The sequence below is a fragment of the Heterodontus francisci genome, chromosome 4 (genome assembly GCF_036365525.1).
Source record: "Heterodontus francisci isolate sHetFra1 chromosome 4, sHetFra1.hap1, whole genome shotgun sequence".
Taxonomy (NCBI): domain Eukaryota; kingdom Metazoa; phylum Chordata; class Chondrichthyes; order Heterodontiformes; family Heterodontidae; genus Heterodontus; species Heterodontus francisci.
In genome coordinates, this window is record NC_090374.1 from 104,900,734 (window position 1) to 104,928,165 (window position 27,432).

Below are 27,432 nucleotides of genomic sequence, written 5' to 3' on the forward strand. Positions count from 1 at the left end.
CCTTCCTAACCACCTTATCTACCTGTGCTGCTGCCTTCAGTGATCTATGGACAAGTACCCCAAGATCCCTCTGACCCTCTGTACTCCCTAGGGTCCTACCATCCACTGCATATTCCATTGCCTTGTTAGACCTCCCAAAGTGCATCACCTCACACTTCTCAGGATTAAACTCCATTTGCCACTGCTCCGCCCATCTTACCAGCCCATCTATATTATCCTGTAGTCTAAGGCTTTCCTCCTCACTATTTACGACACCACCAATTTTCGTGTCATCTGCAAAATTACTGATCATACCTCCGATATTCACGTCTAAATCATTAATGTACACTACAAACAGTAAGTGTCCCAGCACTGATCCCTGTGGCACCCCACTGGGTCACAGGCCTCCAGTCACAAAAACAACCCTCTACCATCACCCTCTGCCTCCTTCCACTAAGCCAATTTTGAATCCAATTTGCCAAATTAACCTGGATCCCATGGGCTTTTACTTTCTTAACCAATCTCCCATGCGGGACCTCATCAAAAGCCTGAAGTCCATGTAGACGACATCAACTGCTTTACCCTCATCTACACCTCTAGTCACCGCCTCGAAAAATTCAATCAAATTTGTTAGACATGATCTGCTCCTGACAAAGCCATGCTGACTATCCCTGATTAATCCCTGCCTCTCCAAGTGGAGATTAATCCTGTCTCAGAATTTTTTCCACTAATTTCCCTACCACTGATGTTAGACTCACCGGCCTGTAATTATCTGCTTTATCCCTGCTACCCTTCTTGAATAATGGTACCATATTCGCTCTCCTCCAATCCTCTCGTACCTCTCCTGTGACCAGAGAGGATCTGAAAATTTGTGTCAGAGCCCCCGCTATCTCCTCCCTTGCCTCACATAGAAGCCTGGGATACATCTCATCTGGGCCTGGGGATTTATCCACCTTTAAGCCTGCTAATACAGCTAATACTTCCTCCTCTTCAATGCTAATTTGATCAAGTATATCACAATTCCTTCCCTGATCACTACACCTACATCGTCCCTCTCCATAGTGAGCACAGATGAAAAGTAATCATTCAAAACCTCACCTATGTCCTCCGGCTCCACACACAGATTGCCTCTTTGATCCCTAATTGGCCCCACTTTTTCCCTGGTTATCCTCTTGCCCCTAACGTACTTATAACACGCCTTGGGATTTTCCTTCATCTTGTCTGCCAGTGATTTTTCATGCCCCCTCTTCGCTCTCCTAATTACTTTTTTTTTTTTTTAAGTACTCCCCTACACTTTCTATACTCCTCTAGGGCCTCTGCTGTTTTTCAGCACTCTGAATCTGCCATACGACTCCTCTTTTCCCTTATCCAATCCTCTACATCCCTTGACATCCAAGGTTCCCTTGACCGGTTGGTCCAACCCTTCACCTTTACAGGAACATGCTGCACCTGAACCCTCACAATTTCCCTTCTAAATGACTCCCACTGGTCTGATGCAGACTTTCCTATAAGATGGGTCTGTTTTTGTCCAGTGTGTGCAGGAGGGTTTTCTGACACAGTATGTAGACAGGCCAACCAGGGGCGATGCCACATTGGATTTGGTACTGGGTAATGAACCCGGCCAGGTGTTAGATTTAGAAGTTGGTGAGCACTTTGGTGATAGTGATCACAATTCGGTTAGGTTTACCTTAGCGATGGGCAGGGACAGGCATATACAGCAGGGCAAGAATTATAGCTGGGGGAAAGGAAATTATGATGCGATTAGGCAAGATTTAGGATGCGTAGGATGGGGAAGGAAACTGCAGGGGATGGGCACAATCGAAATGTGGAGCTTATTCAAGGAGCAGCTACTGCGTGTCCTTGATAAGTATGTACCTGTCAGGCAGGGAGGAAGTTGTCGAGCGAGGGAGCCGTGGTTTACTCAAGAAGTTGAAGAGCTTGTCAAGAGGAAGAAGGCGGCTTATGTTAGGATGAGACGTGAAGGCTCAGTTAGGGCGCTTGAGAGTTACAAGCTAGCCAGGAAGGATCTAAAGGGAGAGATAAGAAGAGCAAGGAGAGGACACGAGAAGTCATTGGCGGATAGGATCAGGGAAAACCCTAAGGCTTTCTATAGGTATATCAGGAATAAAAGAATGACTAGAGATAGGTTAGGGCCAATCAAGGATAGTAGTGGGAAGTTGTGTGTGGAATCGGAGGAGATAGGGGAAGTGTTAAATGAATATTTTTCGTCAGTATTTACAGTAGAGAAAGAAAATGTTGTCGAGGAGAATACTGGGATACAGACTACTAGGCTAGATGGGATTGAGGTTCACAAGGAGGAGGTGTTAGCAATTTTGGAAAGTGTGAAAATAGATAAGTCCCCTGGGCCAGATGGGATTTATCCTAGGATTCTCTGGGAAGCCAGGGAGGAGATTGCAGAGCCTTTGTCCTTGATCTTTATGTCGTCATTGTCGACAGGAATAGTGCCGGAAGACTGGAGGATAGCAAATGTTGTCCCCTTGTTCAAGAAGGGGAGTACAGACAGCCCTGGTAATTATAGACCTGTGAGCCTTACTTCGGTTGTGGGTAAAATGTTGGAAAAGGTTATAAGAGATAGGATTTATAATCATCTTGAAAAGAATAAGTTCATTAGAGATAGTCAGCACGGTTTTGTGAAGGGTAGGTCGTGCCTCACAAACCTTATTGAGTTTTTTGACAAGGTGACCAAACAGGTGGATGAGGGTAAAGCCGTGGATGTGGTCTATATGGATTTCAGTAAGGCGTTTGATAAAGTTCCCCACGGTAGGCTATTGCAGAAAATACAGAAGTATGGGATTGAAGGTGAATTAGTGCTTTGGATCAGAAATTGGCTAGCTGAAAGAAGACAGAGGGTGGTGGTTGATGGTAAATGTTCATCCTTTCTAGTGGTGTACCGCAAGGATCTGTTTTGGGGCCACTGCTGTTTGTCATTTTTATAAATGACCTGGATGAGGGTGTAGAAGGGTGGGTTAGTAGATTTGCGGATGACACGAAGGTCGGTGGAGTTGTGGATAGTGCCGAAGGGTGTTGTAGGGTACAGAGGGACATAGATAGGCTGCAGAGCTGGGCTGAGAGATGGCAAATGGAGTTTAATGCGGAAAAGTGTGAGTTGATTCACTTCGGAAGGAGTAACAGGATTGCAGAATACTGGGCTAATGGGAAGATTCTTGGTAGTGTAGATGAGCAGAGAGATCTTGGTGTCCAGGTACATAAATCCCTGAAAGTTGCCACCCAGGTTAATAGAGCTGTTAAGAAGGCATATGGTGTGTTAGATTTTATTAGTAGGGGGATCGAGTTTAGGAGCCACGAGGTCATGCTGCAGCTGTACAGAACTCTGGTGCGGCCGCACCTGGAGTATTGCGTGCAGTTCTGGTCACCGCATTATAGGAAGGATGTGGAAGCTTTGGAAAAGGTGCAGAGGAGATTTACTAGGATGTTGCCTGGTATGGAGGGAAGGTCTTACGAGGAAAGGCTGAGGGACTTGAGGTTGTTTTCGTTAGAGAGAAGGAGGAGAAGAGGTGACTTAATAGAGACATATAAGATAATCAGAGGGTTGGACAGGGTGGATAGTGAGAGCCTTTTTCCTCGGATGGTGATGGCAAACACGAGGGGACATAGCTTTAAGTTGAGGGGTGATAGATATAGGACAGATGTCAGAGGTAGTTTCTTTACACAGAGTAGTAGGGGCGTGGAACGCCCTGCCTGCAACAGTAGTAGACTCGCCAACTTTAAGGGCATTTAAGTGGTCATTGGATAGACATATGGATGAAAATGGAATAGTGTAAGTCAGATGGTTTCACAGGTCGGCGCAACATCGAGGGCTGAAGGGCCTGTACTGCGCTGTAATGTTCTATGTTCGATAGAAGCTGCTCCCAGTTCACTTTGGCCAGATCCTGTTTTATCATATTGAAATCTGCCTTCCTCCAATTTAGTACTCTTATTTCCAGACCCTCTATGTCCTTTTCCATAAGAACCTTAAATCTTAGAGTTATGGTCACTATCCCCGAAATGCTCTCCCACTGCTTCATTCCCTAGGATTAAGTCCAGTACCGCTCCTCCTCTTGTAGGACTCTACGTGCTGGCTCAAAAATCTCTCCTGAATGCACTTGGAGAATTCCACTCCCTTTAAGCTTTTTGCACTAATACTATCCCCTTTAAGATAGACGTGCAACCCGTCTATCTTATACAGATCCCACCTTCGCCAGAAACAGGCTCAGTGATTCAAAAATCTAAAGCCCTCCCTCCTGCAACATCTCCCCAACCATGCATTCATCTGCTCTAACCTCCTATTCATATACTCACGAGCCCATGGTACTGGAAGAAACCCAGAGATTACAATCTTTGAGGTCCTACTTTTAATCTGCTGCCTAGCTCCCTAAATTCTTTTTGCAGGACCTCATCCCTCTTTCTACCTATGTCATTGGTACCAACATGGACCACGACCTCCAGCTATGCACCCTCACCCTCCAGAGTACTTTGTAGCCGCTCAGTGATATCCAAGACCCCTGCACCAGGAAGGCAACATACCATCCTGGAATCACATCTGTGACCACAGAAACGCCCATCTGTTCCTCTAACCATAGAATCCCTGACCACTATTGCCCTCTTGTCCCTTTTTCTCCATCCCAGCACAGCTGAGTTAGCCATGACATTCTGGTCATGACTCTCAGTGAATTCTCCAGAGGAATCCTCTCCATCGGTACTCAGAACTGAATACTGGTTAGAAAGTGGAAAGTAACTTGTGAAGAGGACATAAGAGGGCTACAAAGGGATATAGACAGGTTAAGTGAGTGGGCAAAAACCTGGCAAATGGAGTATAATGTGGGAAAGTGTGAAATTGTCCACTTTGGCAGGAAGAAGCATATTATCTAAATGGTGAGAGATTGCAGAGCTCAGATGCAAGAGGGATCTGGGTGTCCTAGTGCATGAATTACAAAAAATTAGTATGCAGGTACAGCACGTAATTAGGAAAGCTAATAGAATGATATCGTTTATCACGAGGGAAATTGAATACAAAAGTAGCAACGTTATCCTTCAGCTACACAGGGCATTGGTGGGACCACATCTGGAGTACTGTGTTCAGTACTGGTCTCCTTATTTAAAGGAAGGATGTAAATGCGTTGGAGGCAGTACAGAGAAGGTTTAATAGACTAAAACCGGAAATGGGCAGGCTCTCGAGAGAAGATTGGACAGGCTAGGCTTGTATCTGCTGGAATATAGAAGAGTAAGAGGAGACTAGATTGAAACATATGATCCTGAGGGGTCTTGACAGGGTGGATGGGGAAAGGATGTTTCTCCTTGTGGAAGAATCTAGAACTAGGGGTCACTGTTTAAAAATAGACGGCCCATTTAAGACACAGATGAGGAGAAATATGTTCTCTGAGAGTAGTGAGTCTTTGGAATTCTCTTCCTCAAAAGGTGGTGGAAGCAGAGTTTTTGAATATTTTTAAGGCAGAGGTAGATGGATTCTTGATAATCAAGGGCCTGGAAGGTTATCGGGGGTAGATGGAAATGTAAATCAGTTCAGCCATGAACTTATTGAATGGCGGAGCAGGCCCGAAGGGCCAAGTGGCCTACTCCTGCTCCTAATTTGTATGTACGTAAATACATGTTAAACAACTTACCTAGACCGGGTGGCCGTCCCATGGCAATATTCCAGCCTGTGGTTGTTGTTTAATTTTCAGGTCAGTGGGAGGGGAGCGGGAAAAACACTTTTTATTGGCTGTAGGGATGGTGGGAAGGGGTTGGGGGTGGGGAAGTTCGGCTTAGTAATAAAGTAAATTGTCTACATATTTGCCAACAAAAAAACATTTGGGTGGGAAAGGACCTCCAGCTTTTAATTATTTGTTATATGGAAATTCACGATAACGTAACTTAAAAAATGTAATTTGTTCCTAAGGGCTTGAAGCCTTTTAAAAATGGCACCTGTGCAATGCTGCCGGACGCCATTGCCAGGGACGGAGTGGCTGCCCCCTTTACGTCATCGGCAGCAGCCACTCCGCCTCCTCCATTTAAATGAGTCCCTGCGCAATGTGCGGCACACTAATAAAATTCAGCCCCAAGTATCTGCCTGGGAGCCGAAGCGTCCAGCAAGTTACCCTGCAGAAAACTGTGTGCATCACGGTGTCCTCACATCTCTTTTGAAATGCACTATTATCTTCTGAGGGGAACCCGTCTCTTTCTCACATCAGTAATTTACTATTAACAAGTATAGGCTCATATTACAATAAGCATATTAAAGAGAACCTTGTTATCATGCTTTTAAAAATGAGGTACAAAAACCTGATTATCTTTTAACTCCTCTTGCTCCCATCCCTAATGTATTTGTTGGTGAGAAACTTGTTAAACTGACATTAGCAACACCACATGGAACAGTCAGCTTGCTAATTTGTGGAATCTAAATACTGTATTAGAAGATACACAGCCATTAGCCCAATTTACTTTAACAATAAAGTCATCACAACTAGAAATGTTGATACAGTTCCTTTATATGGTTGGTGTCAGTAACTCGCTCAATGTTCTCCATTCATTAAGAAAAATGACAAAAAAAAAAGTATAAGCATTTTCTGGTAACTTTTAAATTTTTTAAACTTCGTTTAATGCAATTAAAATGTTTGTCACTTTAGGATACATTACAACTACATGTCAAAAAAAGTCACGTCTTGCTTCTAATATTATTGGTTAATTTTATTAAAATAGCCTATTGATTATTCTCTCCACTTCAGTTTAAATTTAAAAGTGCATATTTTGCAATTTTCTTTATCCAGGCATTCTTTTGGCATGGAAATCATCACAGCATTTTGAAAAGAATTTTGACAAGTAGAAATGTTCACAAATTCACGAGGACAAAGACTAGCCTTCCTTCCCAGATTCCCAATTTTCTCCCTCTGAAGGAGGGAAGGAGCCTTAGCTGTGATGTACCTCAGAGTTGAATAGCATTTGCTGTCTAGGCTCAGATGTGAAGAATGGTCACTTGTCTACAATATTAAAGGCCTTTGAACCAAATAATTGGGCATTTAAGTGCAGACAAGTTTATGATAATTGAGAAGGTGCAAGTTTTTCCAATTATCTAAATTGATACTTTAAAAAAAATAAAATGCCAGTTCAGAGACTTGGTGAAATTTTCATTCAAAATTGGAAAAGTCTTCTGAAGCAAAAACAACTTTTAGCTAACTGAGAAAATATACCTGCCATCAAAAACTCCACAACTGCGATGCCTCCCTCATGTTCCATCCTTGTTACTTTAGGTACTGTTTCATTGTTACTCATGAAATTCTGCACTGCTTTCCTGAAGAGGAAAAGCTTTAATTAAAGAAGTTTAAAAAAAAACTGATGGAAATGACTTTGTGATTCTTACGCACCAGATATTCCATCTACCTATTAGAAATATTGGGCTTTCAAAATGCATTTCTAAAACATTAGATAAACCTGTTAGAATAATGAACATCATTCAAATTCTAAGTGGTTATATTCTAGGTGTTTGATAAAGAACTTAATATAATGATTCATTAGCATTTATAAATTACCAAAATATTTACACTGATTCAGACTTCAATAAAATAAACTTTGATTCTCTCAAGTTATGCAAAATACTTTGCTCAGATCATTTTAAACTTTTAAACACATTTTTTCCCATTTTATTTTATTTTTTTTAAAAACAGGATGATTGAATGAAATATTGTGGATGTCAAATATATTACTATTAGAATTGGATTTTAACAGTAGTTTTTTTAAGTCTTCTCCTATTTCTGCGTTTTCATTTAATATATTTCCACTTTTTCTGAATTGAGTTTCCATTTTCGTTGACTATCTTTTCTTTTGTGCCATTGCTCATCATCCTTTTGACTTTACAAACAACTATTTCCCTTATTTTTATCTACATCTTTATTCCTTTGTGTTTTTCCCCCATTGTTTCCTTGACTCATTTTTCAGTCTTTATTTTAAGTTTCATTTATTATTTGTTCTATTTCCTTTCATTGTTTGTGCACTTCTCAATATCTTTCCTGTTGGCTTCTCTCACACCACACTGCCCATGGGAAATTCAAGGACCACAGCCTGTGGCAAGAGACTCACATAGTGAGGCTGAACAAACACTGCAGGCTTTAGGAAATGGGGACAAAATAAAAGATACAGCACTATACATGTCAGCTTGTACAAAAACAGAAAAACAATGCCAGTCTGGCTCGTCAGCAGTTTGACTATTTACTTTCAGAACAGCTGACAAGGGATAAGCACAGAACTGAATCCCAAACCAGAATATATTATGGACAAGAGAAAAACAATGCCATCCTTAAAAATCTTTAGAAAGATAACATGACCTGAATTTCATTTCTGTCCCATAAAATACAATTCAGACCAGTTAGCTGAAGGTTATGGGGGTGAACTGATAAAGTTACCCTTTTTGAAATTGGCATAGAAATAAGAGCAGGCCATTCAGCCATCTAGGTATTTAATAAGGCCACTGAACACTTGCCCAGCCAGTATTTTTCTTTTGTACTTGTCCAGCCAGCCCTGAAACAGCAGCTTAGTACATTTCTGAAGACAACTGGAGTGGTTCACAGGACAGGCCTGCTAAAAGTAGTGTATATTTTAATTATTACTTTTCAAGTTGATTTACAAACGATTTATGAGATTCAAGTAGTTTGCAAAGGAAAATATTGCATCTTCCTTTTCACATTGCTCTTTCAAACTAGGTCAGTATCCAAAAACACACATCTTCCTCATACCACTGGAGTAATGTACACATCTTTCAAATTTCCAAGTGGAAACGGAAAGCTGAAAAGCAGTATTCTCCTACTTCATGAATAAGATAACAGCAAATTTGCACAAGGACATTCTCACAATGATAAAACTGAACAGAAAGTTAGTAGTACTATTTTGGTTGTGTGTTACACACCCAAAACAACTTGTATGTATAAAACATCTTTAACATAGAAAATTGTCCCAAGACTCTTCACAGAAGTGTCATAAGAAAGAAATCATCATCCAAACAAGGAGCTATTAGGATGGGATGACTAAATTGTTGGCCAAAGAGGGTATTAAGGAGGGTCTTAAAGGAGACGAGGGAGGTGGAGAGGCAGACAGGTTTAGGAATTGAGGCCTGTTAGAGCAATGCAAAGTTCTCAAAGGTTGTAGGACTGGTGAAAGTTAGAGAGATAGGGATGAGACCATGAGAGTTTAAGCAAGAGCATGAGAATTTTAAATTTCAGGTGTTGGAGAACCAGAAGTCAATGTAGGTCAGCGATCATGAGGTGATGGGTGAATGGGGATTGGTGAAGGATAGGCCATGGACAATAGAGTTTTGGAAGAGCTGAAATTTTTGGAGGGTGGAGGATGGGACGCTGGCAAAGATGGCATTGGAATAGTCGGTGACTTCAGGCATAGGTGAAGGTTTTGACAGCAAATGGGCTGAGGCAGACAATGCTGCAAACACAAAAGATGCATTTATTGTAGAAAAGATATGGGTTCGGACCTCAGCTAGGATCAAGTAGGAATCAAAAGTTGCAAGCAGTCTTGTTCAATCTGAGACAGAAACTGGGGTGGGGAATGGAATCTGACGGCAAGGGTATGGTGTTTGTAGTCGGGGCCAGGGATGATGGCTTTGGTTTTGCTAATGTTTAATTGGAGGAAATAGCATCTCATCCAGGATGGGATGTCGGACAAGCAGCCCAACACAAAGGCAGCGAAGAAGTCAAGAAGAAGGTGGACAGGTACGAGCTGGGTATTGTCAGTGTGGAACCTGATCCCATGTCTTTGATTGATGTGGCCAAAGGGAGGCATGTAGAAGAAAAGGAGGGAGCCAAGGAAAGATCCTTGGGAATTTCTGAGGTAATGATGTTAGAATGGGAAAATAAGCTAATTTAGGAGATACTCTTGCTAATTTCTGGATAGGTAAAAGGAGAATCAAGTGAATATAGTTAGACCACAGAGGAGGCGCATTGGAGAAGAATGGTGTTTTCGACTGCATCTGTCTGCAGAGAGGTTGGGATGGATGAGTTGGGATAGTGTCTCATGGTTACAGTCACAGAATATGTCATTCTAACTTTGATCAGGACAGTTTCAGTGCTGTGGTAGGGGCGGTGGAGTTGCCGGCATAACTGAACACAGAAATGGAAGGTGACCATATGTTCAAGGACTTGAGAGGAAATAAAGGTTGGAGATGTAATTTACAAGGTCAGAGGGGTTGAGGGGGCTTTCTTTTGAGTAGGGGGTGATGATAATGGTTTTAAAAGAAGGTAGTGGGCGAAACAGTGCCTGAATAGAGCTATTTATGTCAGCTATTATGGTGGCCAGGAACTGAAGTTGAGTGGTCAGCAGCCTAATGGGAAGGGAGTCAAGAGAAAAGGAGGTGGGTTCCATAGACAAGACAGGAGAGAAGCTGTGGAACAATAGATCTAAAGCTGGGACAAAGGGAAGTGATAAAAGAAATAAGTGAGCTCCTCACAATTGTTGGAGATGCAAATGGAGGGAGAAGAGAGGGGGTTTAAAGAGCTGGCTTGTAGAGCAGTAAAGAAGCCAGGATATTATCCTTGCTATCCAGGATGATCCTGGGGTAGTGAGTAGTTTTGGCAGAGGAAAGCAAGGCCTGATGTGCATGATGTGGTCCAGAAAATATAAGTCACGGAATCCTCTCTTTTGTGTATAATCTGAATTGGATAAATGTTCTCGCCTCTTTTCTGACTATACTGGTTGGCAGCCACAGTTCAGAAATCTTCTGGTAATCGGCACTTAGGACTTTGTTCCTTTAATATAAGCATTAAGCAATATCAGCCCTGCTTTCTATAATTTTTCAACAGCTCTTTGTTGTAAGAAATTCGTAAGACAATTCTTAAAAGTGATAAAGGAGCTTAATTATGAGGACGGGAAAGAATGCTAAGGATAGAAAAGGTATATATTGGTTTTACAAAATATTAGAACTAGACAATGCAAGTACTGCTATATAATTGTATTTTTAGGGAGCAAGGAAAATTAAACTTTATGTGGGAAAGTGTGGAATTTGCAACTTCAAACTCATATCTCATTGTTGAAATTTCAACATGGTATGCTTTCTATATGTGAATATTGGAACAAAAACTGAAAGGAAGGCAGGTATACCAAAAAGCAAAAGAAGAAATTTGAATGGAAAACTTTTTTTTTTTATAAAAGTAGTATTCACAGGGAAAGTAGTTGCTCCTAGATAAGTAACTGTACTCAAAAAATATTTTTATTTAATGAAAAACTGAAATTTGTGCTCATTGAAGTGATGGATGTTAGTACTAAGAAAGGAAACATTGTCCATTTTAGGCCCCCACTGTCATTATCAGATATAGAACGAATTAAACAAGGAATTAAGCTCAAACTCAAAAATATGCCTTGGCCCAAACCGAAGACCTCTTCCTTGAAAGGAACTCTACAGCTGGTAGATTTGACAAAAGTTTTTTCTTAACCTCATATTTACACAATTGTAGCTACTTTTTAAAAAATAATTGCTACACGTCCAGAGCTGTTTTTTGACACCTGTTTCTGTGGTTATGCATGACTTACTAACCTCTATTAATGGTCTAGGTTTACGCTCCACTGAAAACTTGAAATGGCAGAGTTCACAGTAACTGGTGTTTGAAGAAGAAAGCCAGTGCTCTAGACAGCTTCTATGAATAGTCCCTAGGGTTCCTGTACATTCACAGGGAGAGATCAAATCTTCATGACTGCTGCCTTCATGGCAGATCCTGCACATAGGTCGGTCATTGATTGTGCTGCAAAAGTAAGAAGTTCAATGTCACTTCAAAGCTCCTTTAAAACATAATCTAGGCGACATGTGAAATGCTCTGCCAGTCATATTATCAAAACTGTAAAAAAAGACTCCCCAGTACCAATACTCAAAGAATAGACAGCAGTTCACCCTGTACCTTAGAGATATTTTTACAAAATATAAAAGTAATAAATATTAGATTCCAATCTGTAAAAATAAACTTATTTCTCCCAAACAATGACGAGTTTACCGTAAAGCAGCTTCCACTACAAATATGAACATAGAAATTTAAAATAAAAAAGTTGGCAGGTAGTGAACATGGAAGCAAGGTTTTCAATATACAAATAGATAGGGGACTAAGTAGTGCAGTTCTTTAACCTCTGGAATGTGGGTTTAAATCCACTGCAGGCAAATTCTTTTTTTAATTCATTCATTGGATCGGAGTATCATTGGCAAGGCCACCATTTATTGCTTATTCCCAATTCCTTGGGAAGGTGGTAGTGAGACTCCCTAAACCACTGCAATCCATGTGGTGTAGATATACTACAATGCTGTTAGGGGAGGAGTTCCAGGATTTTGACCCAGTGACAGTGAAGTAAAGGCAATATAATTCAAGTCTGGATGGTGTGTGACATAGAGGGGCGTTTGCAGGTGTTGTTGTTCCCTTGTCTACTGCCCTTGCCCTTCTCAGTGGTAGAGGTTGAGGGAGCGGAAGGTGTTATGAAGGTGCTTTCATTATTTTTAATATTTTCAATTTTTTGAGAACTTGTGTTAAAACTGAAAAGATTCCATGGATGTGTTTTTTTTTTAAACCAAGTTCACCGACAGGATAAGATGTTCTTTGAAAGCCACCTGTGCTGGAGACCACCTGTGATTTGGGCTCAGAAAACAGCAGAACCCTTGGTGACCTGGGAAAAAAAATAGTTAGAGAAGCCACATGTCAAGGTTTATGGAGGTCAGGAGGTCGACTCACTGTTTAGGGTTTGAAAATAGTTTCTCAGTTTTAGTTGTGGGAATTGTTTGAAGACAGTGGTGTTTTCCTGCCAAAGAAAAATCACCTGACTCATCACCTTCATGAAGAAATCCTGCCAGGATCCAGTGTGGGAAAAAATCCCTGATGCCGTATAGCTCCTGAGGAGCTGAAAAAAAAATCCTGCCATTCATGTGCGTGCTGGTGGAAAAACCTTGATGCCACATTTCTCGCAGAAAGGCTACTAGAATAATTCGACATCTCCAGAACGGACTGCTTCTTAAAGGAACCCAGTGACCCGTCTCCGTATACCCAGATGCCAGACCAAAAAAGGGAAAACTGACTTCTTTCCATATCTTTTTTTTTTAACAAGAGCACAAGACATAGGAGAAGTAGACCATATGGCCCATCAATCTTGGGCTACGATGCCACTTTCCTGTCCGCTCCCCATATCCCTTGATTCCCTGGGAGACCTAAAATCAATCAACCCATCAACCCGCCCGCCCATCCGTTAAATGTATTCAATGATGGAGCATCCACAACCCTCTGGGATAGAGAATTCCAAAGATTCACAACCCTTTGAGTGTAGTAATTTCTCCTCATCTCAGTCCTGAATGATTGGCCCCTGATCCTGAGACTGTGCCCCCGTGTTCTAGATCCCCGACCAGTGGAAACAATCTCAGCTTCTACCCTATCAAGCCCTTTCAGAATCTTGTATGTCTCAACTAGAGTCTCTCAATCTTCTAAACTCCAGAGAATATAGGCCCAATTTACTCAGCCGATCATAGGACAACCCCCTCATCCCAGGGACTAATTTAGTAAATTTTCACTGCACCGCCTCCAGTGCAAGTATATCCTTTCTTATATGTGGAGACCAAAACTGCACACAGTATTCTAAGTACGGTCTCACCAGAGCCAGAGTTTTAGTAAGACTTCTTTATTCCTGTACTCCAAGCCCCTTGCAATAAAGGCCAACAATTTCTGTATTTCATCAAGAATTAGCAAGTATTTGGCCAAAGTAGTTTATTTTTTGTCTTTTTAAAAAAATATAACAGACCTCTGCAGAGTGAACTTCTTTATTTTTCCCAGAGTGAGCGAGTGCCTGTAGTTGGGGAATTCTTAAAAAGGGAACTTTCATATTTTAATCAGTGTGTTGATGCAATGCTTTGTTCCTGGTTAAGTTTTGTTTTATAATAAACTGATAATTTTGTTGTTTGTTAAAGAAACCTGGTTGGTGTATTTTATCCTAGGATTAAAAAAAAGAGTATATGATTTTCTGTATCAGTAACGGGGTAAACATTTAAATAGATGTTGTGACCTGTGGAGAACTGGATCTAGGAAAGACAGTGCACTCCTCCGACCTCGGTTGTAACAAAGGTGCTGTCGCAGGGGTCTAGGCAAATTGCAGCTATGCATCTTGCAGATGGTACACACTGCTGTCACTGTGCACTAGTAGTGGAGGAAGTGAATGTTTAAGGTGGTGAATGGGGACTGATCAAGCAAGTGCCCTCGACATAAAAAAAAAGTTGCTTTGTCCTGGATGGTGTCGAGCTTCCTGAGTCTTGTTGGAGCTGCACTCATCCAGGCAAGGAGAATATTCCATCACACTCCTGACTTGTGCCTTGTAGATGGTAGACAGGCTTTGGGGAGTCAGGAAGTGAGTTACTCGCCGCAGAATTCCCAGCCTCTGACCGGCTCTTGTAGCCACAGCATTTATATGGCTGGGCCAGTTAAGTTTCTGGTTAATGGTAGCCCCCAGGATGTTGATAGTGGGGTTTCAGTGATGGTATTGCTGTTGAACATCAAGGGGAGATGGTTAGATTCATTCATGTTGGAGATGATCACTGCCTGGCACTTGTGTGGCATGCATGTTACTTGCCACTTATCAGCCCAAGCCTGGATGTTGTCCAGGTCTTACACAGACTACTCCAGTATCTGAGGAATCGTGAATGGTACGGAACACTGTGTAATCAGCGAAGATCCTCATTTCTGACTTATGATGGAGGGAAAGTCATTGATGAAGCAGCTGAAGATGACTGGCCTCCAACAACCACAACCATCTTCCTTTGTGCTAGGTAGGACTCTAATCAGTTGCATATTTCCACTCTACACAATTGACACTCCAGATATTCCCAAACTTCTAAAATTTAAATTTCCATCCCCTTAAAAAAAGACCACCACCATACTGGCAATAATCGCTTCTCTTTGGGGTGGCAAATATCATGTGATGCCAGTCAGCAAATCCACCTCTGGATATATTGCAGCCCTGATCCTCTAGGCACTCTCTGCTCCTGCTTTTAGAATAGTTCTTAGTTGTTGCTTTTTCTTTGATAAATTTTAATTTTTTCATGCTTTTGTGGTCGATGTGGTAAATGGTTTTAATACTATGCTTAAAGAAAAATATCAATCCAATTTACATTTAAAATTTTTTTTCCCTTGCAAGGAAATTTAGGGCTGATTTTGCAAGGATCGTCTCTGAATATGGAAGCCAGCCCTCATGATTAATGGCACTCCTGATTTTCCATTCTGACCACTCCATCCAATTCTCTGAGGTGTACTGCAAGCCCAAGACTCTACATAAAGGAGTAAAGCCTTAAGATCAGCCCTTATTAGCCCTTTTTTTTTTAATGTTGCAAAAGGGTTGACGTTCTCATTTACAGATTTGCTGCTGTTTAAATGTGCACTTATTCTACACACTTAGACTGTTGCAAAGCAATTTCCACTCTCACTGACCGAAATTGCCAATATATATCCAGAATCAAGATCCAAATTGATTCCAAATTGAATCATACAATAATAAATACACCACAGGAGCTGACTATTTGGCACATCAAGTCAGCTCTGGCTTTTTGCAAAGAGCAATCCAGTTTGTCCCACTCTTTTTCCCATATCCCTGCAAACTTTTTTCCTTTCACCATTTATCCAATTCCTTTTTGGAGGCAACTGTTGAATCTGTATCCACTACGCTATCAGGCAGTGTATTCTAAATCCTAACCACTCACTGCATAAAAATAGGTTTTTCCTCAATTTGTCTCTGGTTCTTTTGTCAATCACCTTAAATTTGTGCCCTCTGGTTATCAGCCCTTCAGCCATTGGAAACAGTTTCTCTTTGTTTACTCTATGTAACCATTAACAATTTTAAAATTTGGAGCAAAAATTCTGCAGAGGACAGTCTCATTCCGTTTAGGTTTGGCACGTCATAGTGTAGCAATCTCATCATCATTGGCAATCCCTTGTATCGAGAATGATTCTTCCTTGTGGATGGCTGGCTGGAAGTGAGATGTCAGTGTTGGCTATGGGTTCGCAGATGGCTTGTGAGCCTGATCTTAGCCTTGTAGGCTCTCCCATAGAGAGGACATCAGTTGTCGGCTGATAGAGGTGGTGCCGGATTGTTGACTTGAGCAGCTGCCCTCTTTCCATCTCTCTTGCTGTTCTCTCAGTGGCTGCTCTTGTTGAATGGAAGGTCTTGACATCATTTTTGATGATGCACCACCATTTTGGTTGCAATTGGGCATCGGCTTCCCATGTGTTGAAGTTAACAGAGTAGACCTTCATGGAGGCTTTGAGATTGTCTTTGAAACGTTTTCTTTGGCTCTCGTGTGAATGGCTCCTTGGCATAGCTGAGTAGAGGACCTGTTTGGGCAGTCTAGAATTGGGCATTCTGACAACAAATCTCGACCATTTCAGCTGATGAGATTATCATGGCCTCTCTCTTTTGCATATCGGTGTCTTGGAGAACACTCAGTTTGTTCTTTAAATATTGATTCACAAGATCTTTCCAAGGCAGCGTTGATGTTGTTTGAGGGCCTTGACATGGCTTCTCAGTTGTCCAAGTTTCAGGACCGTAGTAGTAACAATCTAGTGTAGCATTAAACCTGTTTTATGACATGCTCAGAGGATCGACTGTCCCCAGACACTTTATAAAGGTACCTGATCTTAATTTACATAGCTACCCTAGTCATCCTAGTTCCATTCAAATTTGTAACTGAGACACAGCCATTTATCCAGGCATATGCAAAGCTCTCTCCAAACAGGGCAATTACAGTTACAAGGCAGGAGCCAAGGAAAGTAAATAGGGTTCTGACTGGCTGGAACTTTGTGTGTAACTACTGGTTTCACACTGGTTGCTGTAATGTAAATGTACCCAAAATTTGTAACTTCAGTTACAAATTCTGCTACCTTGGGTCCATGGTGACGGACAATCTGTCCCAGGATGCACAGCTCAATACACGCATAGGGAAAGTAGCTTCCACCTTTGGCCGACATGCGAAAGGCGTATAGGATAACACCAAAATAAAAACAAAAAAATGGTGGAAATACTCAGCAGGTCTGGCAGCATCTGTGGGGAAAGAAGCAGAGTTAACATTTCAGGTCAGTGACCTTTCATCAGAACTGGCAAAGGTTAGAAATGTTGGACACGTTTGTGCTTTTGGCCAGGGCTGTTCATTATTCTGTCATTTTACACCCTCTCTGCACTAACGCTTTGTCTTCCATCACACCATTAACACATCCTTTGCCTTTGCTCCAAGACCGTCTGGTCAGTTATTCTCTGCGACCCTCTGTCCTATCAACACCTTCCCTTGTGTTATCTTTTACCCCACCCTCACTTTATTTGCTTAAAACCTATTACATTTCTAACCTTTGCCAGTTCTGATGAAAGGTCACTGACCTGAAACATTAACTCTGCTTCTTTCTCCAAAGATGCTGCCAGACCTGAGTATTTCCAGCACTTTCTGTTTTTATTTCAGATTTCCAGCATCTGCAGTATTTTGCTTTTATTTTAGGATAACACCAAGCTGACCCTTAGGAGCAAACGGATAGTTTATAAGGCCTGTGATCTCAGCACCTTGCTGTATGGCTGTCAAACATGGGCGACCTGCAACTACCAGGAAGAGAAGCTCAATAATTTCCATCTTCGCTGTCTACGGCACATTATGGGTATATCCTGGCAGGACAAAATCACAAATGCGGCAGTCCTCTCAAAGGCAGAGCTCCCAAGTGCGTTGGCACTAATCAAACAGAGGCGACTTCGGTGGATCAGACATGTCCACACGATGGAAGACAGTCACATACCCAAGGACCTTCTGTGTGATAAGGTAGCCGGGGCGAGACGACCAGTGGGCAACCAAAGCTCCGCTTCAAGTATGCTTGCAAGCATGACATGAAGGCCCTAAAAAGGCAGCAATGTCAAAAACAACTCGCAGTATCACGTGCAGCACTTGTGCCAGAACCTGCCTCTCAAAGATTGGCCTTCACAGCCATCAGCAAAGGTACACCGAGAAGACACCCCATCTAAATGGATTGTTTGCTGCGTGCCCATCATCTTTCGTAGATGGAAGGATGCCAACCAACCAGAGCCAGAGGTTCGCAATTGAAATTGGCCTTGAAGTAGCAATGCTTCAGGGTTGAATGGGTTTAATTTAAATTGTAAAAGGAAGATTGCGTCCTCAAGAATCTGGTCAATGTCTAAGGTAAACACAGTCTTGTTGCGCAGTAGAAACTATGTCTGCTAGCTGTCTGGAAAAATTCAATGTTTGTTTCCAAGGTACAAGGTCAGTAACTTGATTAACATAATTTAAGCTAGAAATCAAAATTAGGACAATATAATTGGATTACATCATTAACAAAAAATCTGAACAGACTCATTTTTACATCTGGGTTCAAAATATATTTTTTCTTCCTTTGCATTACTGAAGAAGTGTTCTATAGAAAATTTCCAGTACCTGTGTGAGTCCAGCGTCCTAACTACTGTTGTTGACAGCAGCTGCCCGTCTTTAGCTGAAACTTGCATTACATATTGTGGTTGTCCATTCACGACATCAGCAGAATCTTCCACTGTTTTTACTAAAGGAACCAGGCTAGTGCAGTCTGGAAGGACCTCAGGAAAGTGACTGCAACGGCTAGTTGTCATGGCAACAAGCAACTGCTTCGTCAGTTAGTGTGAATCATATTCATACTGCCATCTAAAAGAAAGTCGGGAAAAAAGATTGAAATAATTAAAATCTGGGTCACACAGTTGTAAGAAAAATAATCCCAAACACTGTTTTCTGCATCATATGCATGGGTTGACTAAACAGTTAATATAGCAAATCTAAATTTTCTCTTTTTTGAGGATGATGGGAAGGGATTGGTAGGTGGAAGATAGGAGTTTTGGGCTGATCGGAATCAGGGTTTTCCCATTCTTCACATCCAGTGTCAGCAACAAACACTGCCAAGCCTTGTAGAGAATGAATTTGATGCAGAATAAAACTTCAACAAAAGTGCTTTAGTGCTAACCAAAGAACAATATTCATGACCCCCTCAAACTGCACTGAGCAACAGCTACCATTTCCCAAATAACCACCTTATGTTAGTGACACTTAGTGCCACTTCAGGGTACTTTTATGCTTTGGAGTTGCAACTAACAAACTTGATTGAATTTTGAGGAAGTGACTAGATGTGTAGATGGCAGTTGATGTAGTCTACATGGACTTCAGTAAGGCTTTTCATAAGGTCCCGCATGGGAGATTGGTTAAGAAGGTAAGAGCCCATGGGATTCAGGGCAATTTAGCAAATTGGATCCAAAATTGGCTTAGTGGCAGGAGGCAGAAGGTGATGGTCAAGGGTTGTTATTGCGAGTGGAAGCCTGTGACCAGTGGTGTACCACAGGGATCGCTGCTGGGACCCTTGCGGTTTGTAGTGTACATTAATGATTTAGATGTGAATCTAGGAGTTATGATCAGTAAGTTCGCAGATGACACGAAAATTGGTGGTGTCGTAAATAGTGAAGAGGACAACCTTAGATTACAGGACGATATAGATGGGCTAGTAAGATGGGCAGAGCAGTGGCAAATGGAATTTAATTCTGAGAAGTGTAAGGTGATGCATTTTGGGAGGACTAACAAGGCAAGGAAATATATAATGGATGGTAGGATCCTAGGAAGTACAGAGGATCAGAGGGACCTTGGTGTATGTGTCCATAGATCACTGAAGGCAGCAGCACAGGTAGATATGGGATACTTGCCTTTATTAGCCAAGGCATAGAATACAACAGCAGGGAGGTTATGATGGAGCTGTATAAAATGCTAGTTAGGCCACAGCTGGAGTACTGTGTACAGTTCTGGTCACCGCAGTTATAGGAAGGATGTGATTGCACTGGAGAGGGTGCAGAGGAGATTCACCAGGATGTTGCCTGGGCTAGAGAATTTCAGCTATAAAGAGAGCCTGGATAGGCTAGGGTTGTTTCCCTTAGAGCAGAGAAGGCTGAGGGGGGACCTGATTGAGGTATACAAAATTATGAGGGGCATAGATAGGAAGAAACTTTTTCCCTTAGCAGAGGGGTCAATAACCAGGGGGCACAGATTTAAGGTAAGGGGCAGGAGGTTTAGAGGGGATTTGAGGAAACATTTCTTTTCACCCAGAGGGTGATTGGAATCTGAAACACACTACCTGAAGGGGTGGTAGAGGCAGGAACCCTCACAACATTGTCGTAGTATTTAGATGAGCACCTGAAACGCCATAGCATACAAGGCTACGGGCCAAGTGCTAGAAAATGTGATTAGAATAGATAGGTGCTTGATGGCCGGTACAAGCACGATGGGCCGAAGGGCCTGTTTCTGTGCTGTATAATTCTATGACTCTAACTACTTATAGCTGGGTTGAGACATACCAAAAGCCAGAGGTAATACTAACCCATTACAAATCAATAATTAAGCTGAATATTGAATAGAATATTACAGCCAATTATGGAGGCATTACTTTAGGAAGGATGTCAAGGCACAGAGAGGATACAAATGATTCACTAAAATGATACCAAGCAGCAGAGGTATAAAAGAGACTAGAGAAACTGGAGCTCTTTTTAATCAAGAAATTTAAGACAAAACCTGATAGTGGTGTTCACAATTACACAGGGTTTTGGGAAGGTAAAGAGAGAAAGGCTATTTCCAGTGATCAGTGGATCAATAACAGCACAAATTTAAGATTACCAACACAACCAAGATAGAGGATGAGACGATATTTAAATACAGGTCGTCATTTGGACATGAAATGTAAGAAAACGTGGTAGAAGCAGAATCCATAATTAGCGTTTAAAAGGAAAGTGGATAAACATTTGGAAATTAAATATTCAAAAGGATATGAGGAAAAAGGAGACAGAGAGAGACTACGTGACTAGCTCTTTTAACAAGCACAGTGAATAGCCCCCTTCTATGCTGTTAAAATCAATGGCCCTGATACGAACATGGAATCGGTAATGGTATGCGAGAACCCCAAAGTGGGTGAAGATGACAGAGTTTTTAATGGCTGGGCCTCATTCCCAAGAGATTTCCTCATGCTCCTAGCCAAATCTGGCCATATCCACTAATTGACCATGGGCATGGGGCAGGAACCTGGGAAGCAGGAAGCTGCCCCCAGAAGTCCTTGGAAATGGTCCCCAGCAGTCAGGGACATAGCGTTACAAATAGCTGAAAAGGCCAATAAGGTTTACAAAAGCAAGTGATGACTAAACAAATTTTAAAAAAAGAGATAAGCATTGTCCTATTTATTCAATGATATATGCAGGTCATTCATATGTAGGCTGCACATGGTTTAGCTGCATTTCCGATGAAATGGACAACATAAAATTAAAATCACTATGAGAAGGCAGGGCAAATGTTATAAAAGCTGCAAAGGTTCAGGTATGAGATTATAGGAGAGGGATAGGCACAACTGTCAAAGTTAGGGGGTGGTAGTGGGGCGGGGGGGCGAGGTGCTGAGGCAAAAAAAGGGAGGGTGACGAAGATGATTAAAGAAACTGTTTTTGGTGTATGCACATTTCTAAACTAAAATCAGTAGCCAATTTTTATTATATTGTATAAAAGAGGCATAGAAATGAATAATAAAGTAGTCATATATTTCATCAGTTACTAATGTAAACATCTATTAACCGGGAACAACATGGAAAGAGACACATTAAAGTGTGTCAAGATAAATGGGACCAGTGCATTATTGAAAAATTCAAGTATTTAGTGCAATTTATCAGTGTGTATGGATAGCAATTTAATGTCACTCTAATAACAGTAGCCAATGAGGAATATTCACCATATTATCTGAAACCTTGAAACACTATTCATTCAAGGAACATTAGGGTTTTGGAGATTGAGAAAGAGCTCACCCTCATTTACCTTTAAAAGGTAGTTTGTCATTTAATCGTTGAATTAACAACACAAGGAGGCAATGGCACAGTAACCTGGCAAAGATTTTCAGGTGCTTGCAACAAGCACTGTCTTAGCACCAGACTGATTTTCTACATCAAAAATTCCCTTGAATCCTGAAAGCAGTTTGATATTCTGTATAATGTCCTCAGATATGAAAGGTTGAAACTATAATGTACAGGGAATAAGTTACTTGAAGGGGCATACCCAATAGATTGCCACTCTCATTCACAGCATTATTTAGAGTAGCAGTGCCCAAAAACAGCGAGGTGTTTTACTTGGTAAAATCAGGTTTGGTGATCACATGCTGTAAAACCATTCGTTGAAAGCTGATTTTTTGTAACTTTTAACAGCTATGGTAATACAAACACCAGTAAGGTAATCAATTTGACAAATGAAATTAGCTCCCAGTTCAATGACTTCAGCACAATAGCTTATGCTGTCAAGACAAATCCTGCGACTTTTTATACGACGTGAATTGTATTTAATGAGAGTAACAGAGTACAAAAGGTGCATTGGTCAAATTACTATTTCAATGAGACAACTCATTTCAAGTTAATGCTTTCCTTATTGATCATGGTATTTCCTAGTTGTGTCAAAGAAGCGGTTAGTTTGAAACTTTTGGGCTGGATTTTATGTAGGAGGCAGTGCTCCTGGCGCCGGGGTGAAACCCCGCCTCTGCATTTATTCAGCCCCCCGGATTGATCCTCCAGTCTTTTGGAGTGAAAGTCTGAGGTGGGATCCCCATCCCTTTAAAGACTTAATCAGTGCCAATCTCAGGGCTGGCAGCTCAGCAGTGCCACCAGGAGTGGTAGCCACTGCCGGTACTGCAGAGGCTTCAGACCCAGGCCCAGCGCTGGAACCCCAGAACACAAGTAGGTGATGCGGGGTCGCCGGGGTCAGCCCAGCAGGCAGACGATGTTGTTTAATGTCTCACTTCAAGGACAATAGCTTTAACTGTACAGAACTCACTCAGTACATCTTTGAGATTGTCGCCTTCAACAATGGTATTTATTCAACAAGTTCAAGAGAATGAAACATTGCCTGTTGTGGTATACATGCCAAAGCGAATTCTGAAGTCAAATCAACCTTTAATCAGTGAATTCTCAAAATAATTGAATTATGCCCAATTCAATTAGCTCAAAAAAATCCACCATCTGCATGCCGAAAAAAATTCCCCCTGGCTCCCACCATATTTGCTATTCAGATGCTGTTGGTGACAAGAGCAAAAGCTATGGGTTTTAAAAACTAATATTTTTAGCTATACTAGTTCAGAGAGTATGTATGCATGTGTATGTGTTGAGGAAGAAGGGAAGGGGGGAAATCAGATGATGCAAATCTAATGCACTCCTGGATAGCCTCCCATATTTTGTAAACTTGAGTCATCCAAAACTCTGCTGCCGAAGTCAATCACCCGTGCTCGCTGACCTACACTGGCTCCCGGTTAAGCAATGCCTGGATTTAAAAATTCTCATCCCTCCCTGTCCTGACCCCTCCTTTCCTTTGTAGTGCTGGAGGAGATTACTGTAATATTCCTTGTTCCTTTGATATGTGAACTATTGTAAGATTCACAGAACTACAAGTCATATCCAAAGAAAATGTGGGTTTCTATTATAACCTAACTAGAACATATATATACACAAACAGTTATTGCACGAGCCACATCCAAACACATCTCACTCTTTCAGGCTACACGTTCAACTCCCTGGTCATGTGTGGCATGACATCACTTCCTCCAGTGACCTTCACTTTTACAGCTTAAGGTAGCCAACTCTTATGGTCGTCCCACAACCCTCCAAGGCATCTGTGCACCTCTGGCCTCGAGCGTTCAGGTTTTAAATGGTTGCACCATCGGTGGCTATGCCTTCAGCTCCCCAGGCCCGAAGGTCTGGAATTAATTCCTTAAATCTTTCCACCTCACTACTTTACTTTCCTCCGTTAAGATACTCCTTAAAACCTACCTCTTTGACCAAGCTTTTAGTCATTTGCCTTATTATCTTATGTGGCTCGGTGTCATATTTTGTTTTTCCAATGCCGTGAAGTGCCCTGGAATGTTTTGTTACATTAAAGGCACTATATAAATACAAGTCGGTGTATCAGTCACAATTTAGTTGGCAGCTTGTAAGAGATTATCTGATCCCTACCAAAGTTTCTTAGCATTGATGAGTAGTTTCATATAGACGATGGCTGTATTTATAATGCAACTATATATCTCAGCTGCAACAAGAGTTCCAGCTAGCCAGTAACCAGTTGATGAAGCCTACCTTTTCTCTGGTGGAATCACATCTAACGTTCCCATACTCAACCAGCCCGTACTTGTAAAACTCAGAACACAATGTCTAACATTAGATGTGATTTTGCGATTGGACAGCATTTACTGAGCAATCCTGAGTGTGCTAAGAATTACACTAACAACCAATTTAAGATCATCAGTTGGGCTCATAATGTGGCTCACTTATATGCTTGCCAGAAGCTACATATATTCATACGTAGGGACCAGTCCTCTGCAGGCAAAAGGAACATATTCAGGCGTTGCACCTTTTTTTGAATTAAACAAAGCATGGGGGACAATAGTTCCCTGGTACAATCTCCATGATTACACCTCAACCAGAGTCGACTTGCCAACCAATCAGCACCTTTTCTCATGCAGTAAATGTTGTTGCTCTTATTGGAATTTGGCACTCTCGCATCTGTCCTGATGAGTGCAAGATGAAAAGCTTCAACAGTATGTCCCTTTTTCCAGCAACATCTTGTTTTTGTTGCAATACACATTTCAGGAAAGAACTGATTTCAACTGCTCAGATAACTGAAGACTAAAGAAGTCACTCTTAAAATGGCATTTTATTTTGTAGAATAAAATTAAACAAATTTGAACTGTATTGGAATGTACTGGGTGGCTTAGTATTTTTTTTAAAAATAAAAGTATAATCTCATAGGCTTGAAGTGAAATGGGACTTTCCTGTAGAATTAAAAAAATTCTGTACATTTTGAAAAAAGGTAGGCCGAGTCAGGGAAACGAGGTCAAATTGCAGGAGCGGAAAATGCACAGCTTCAGTTCCCTGACCTGGCACAACTCCAATTTTGGCAGAGGATAGCTGCTCCATACTTCATGTTAAAATCTATGTAGTTGCTATATTAAAACAAAAATGGTGTAAATAGTTATACTAATGTTTTCTATTGCAACCACCATCATGGTATAATATCTTTCAATTGACAATTACTATGAAATTTAGTACAGTCACATTATACTTTCTACCAAGAGGTTTCCGTGAAAAGATGAACACGATGTGGATTGTGGGCCATACATATCTCAACAGTAGGTGATGCTCATTACAAAGCTTCATGAAAAAATATAATGCATGATGTTCCATTTTTTTCTCCTTCCGATCTGAACAGGTGTTCGTCAATACAATTGGGCAAAACAAACACACAGCCACTTGAAATTCAACAATAAATGCCAATGTATTTTACATAAATTTCAGTGAATACATGGCCTGTTCCTCAATGTTTAATTTCATTCAGATGCAATACTTCAGTGTCTGTAAAAGAAGCAAAAGTCCTTTTTGAGATTCTTTAACATTCTAACAGTGGTTCTCAAACATTTTTTGGTTGAGGATTCCTTTACAAATGAATTAGTAATCATGGACTCACTCATCTAAGTTTTAATACTATATAATACTCAATATGAAAGTGCTGTGTGTAAACAATGTTTTAATAATGTTTCTAAGAAAACATATTTACTTAGATATCAGTAAGATGGAGGTGCCTGCTTCTCACCGTAGAGTCTGTCTATCCTTGGTGTGGTATTTGACAATGACACTCAAAATCATTCTATATAAAAGCTAACTGTTCTCGTTTTTCAAGGAGACTGGATGGAAATGAAGAATGTGGTCCCCAAAGCACCCTTTCAGATCCCATGTATTTAAAAATAGAATTTGATTTACTCAGTCTGATAAAGCACTGGGAGAGACCAGCCGAAGGATGTTCAAAAACTAGTTTGCCACCTTTCTGCATCTCCAGGAGTGACAGTGTACCTATGCAAGAGGCCACAGACTATGTTAACATTTGCCATATCACTCCATATGGGAATTTAACCAAATGTTCAGCTTTTTAAGCAGCACCAGTCGATCCAGAGTGGCTACATGATGGCAAGATGAGATGCAAGCCCTGATCATGGCGCCCTGGACTGTCAAATCACATTGTCCACCCAGTACAGGAAAATGGTAAAGGACTGAGAGAACAATACCGTTGTGCTCTTTACTGCTACCAAATACTGTACAATGCAGCCTAACTTACTGAACTTAGAAATACTGGCTGGAATTTTACTTTCGGATGGGAGACATCCACCAACCGAAAAGTCGGTGGCGATCCTGCCTCCGTTTGGTCTGGGCATCCAGACCACATTTTACGGTTCCCAGACCCTTAACTGGTCTGAGGCGGGACTTCTACCTTATTGAGGCAGGAAGTCCCGCCTAATGGAGCTGCCGGCCAATCAGTGGGCCAGAAGCGCTACTGGGCGCGGTAGCCACTGTAGGGACTGCAACTCAGCATCAACAAGGGAATGGTGGACACCCTGGGAAAAGGTAAGTTGTTGTAGCCTCCCCAGGGGTGATTGGTTGAGCACCGGTGAGGCAAGGGAGGTCATTCGGGGGTGGTCCTCCATCGGGCACAGGGTGCCTGATCATGAGGGACCGACCCCCCCCCCCCCCCCCCCCCACCCCAGGCCGTCAGAAAGCCGCCTGCTTTTCTCAGGCCTGGGCCACCCGACCAGCCAAGGGTAAATTCCCCGTGGCGGCGGCCCTTAAACAGCCATTAACTGGCCATTTAGGGGCCTTAATTGGCCTGGGGCAGGAGGAGGAGTGGGCAGCGTAAAATTCCGGCCACTATTTCAGTTAAGAATGAATATTAGAAACAAAGCTAGTTGAAATGTATACACTTCTTTGAATCAAAGAGCAACTTGGTGATAATAGCATTTTGTAAGGGATATTTTAAAACTTACCATATTAGCTGTGCAGGACTATTGAGTTATTTTTCCTTTATGAAACTTGCATATCTGTTATGCATTTAAGTGACATTTCAAATGAACCAAATAGTGACTTAAAATTGACTTCCATACATATGGAAGATGAAGAATCACGGGTGAAACAAAAACCTGAATTGCCATTAATCTCCCACACCAAGCAAAAATTAAAGTCAGGAGCCATATCAATAGCTAGAAAATAGTACACAGCCCAAAGCACTTCTGAGCAAACCACAATTAAAACAAAAACTGTAAATGAATTGAGCAATGGTTGTGATACAATTATTATTTAATACACATGGCAATTAATCAATGCACAGGATGAATGTAGAAGACAAGTGATTCAAGTAACAATTGAGATACCGTACTGTTCACATTTTCCTGCAAAACTAAGTCCATTAAAAAAGGAAATTTGGAAATAGTACTTTAAGAGTGAGAAATTATGTGAGCAATCATGGTCAGCGGATGCTGTGGTTTTAAGTTTCCAGTTGAGAGAGAACTAACCTCCCTTTCTTCTCTTTAATTGGAAATCCAACCACAGCATCAG

General features: G+C 41.5%; 1 protein-coding gene across 2 annotated transcripts in view; it reads right to left on the reverse strand.

The window, feature by feature from the left end:
- Nucleotides 1–27,432, reverse strand: part of LOC137369176 (E3 ubiquitin-protein ligase MARCHF3) — an 89,363-nt gene that overhangs the window by 17,866 nt on the left and 44,065 nt on the right. For both annotated transcript variants that reach the window (XM_068029951.1, XM_068029950.1), the window contains exons 2-3: nt 18,419–18,658; nt 11,525–11,729 (exon numbers count right to left, since the gene is read on the reverse strand). In XM_068029951.1, coding sequence (XP_067886052.1) covers nt 11,525–11,729; nt 18,419–18,606 — 393 coding nt within the window. In that variant the 5' untranslated portion in view covers nt 18,607–18,658. The remainder of the gene's footprint in view (nt 1–11,524; nt 11,730–18,418; nt 18,659–27,432) is intronic.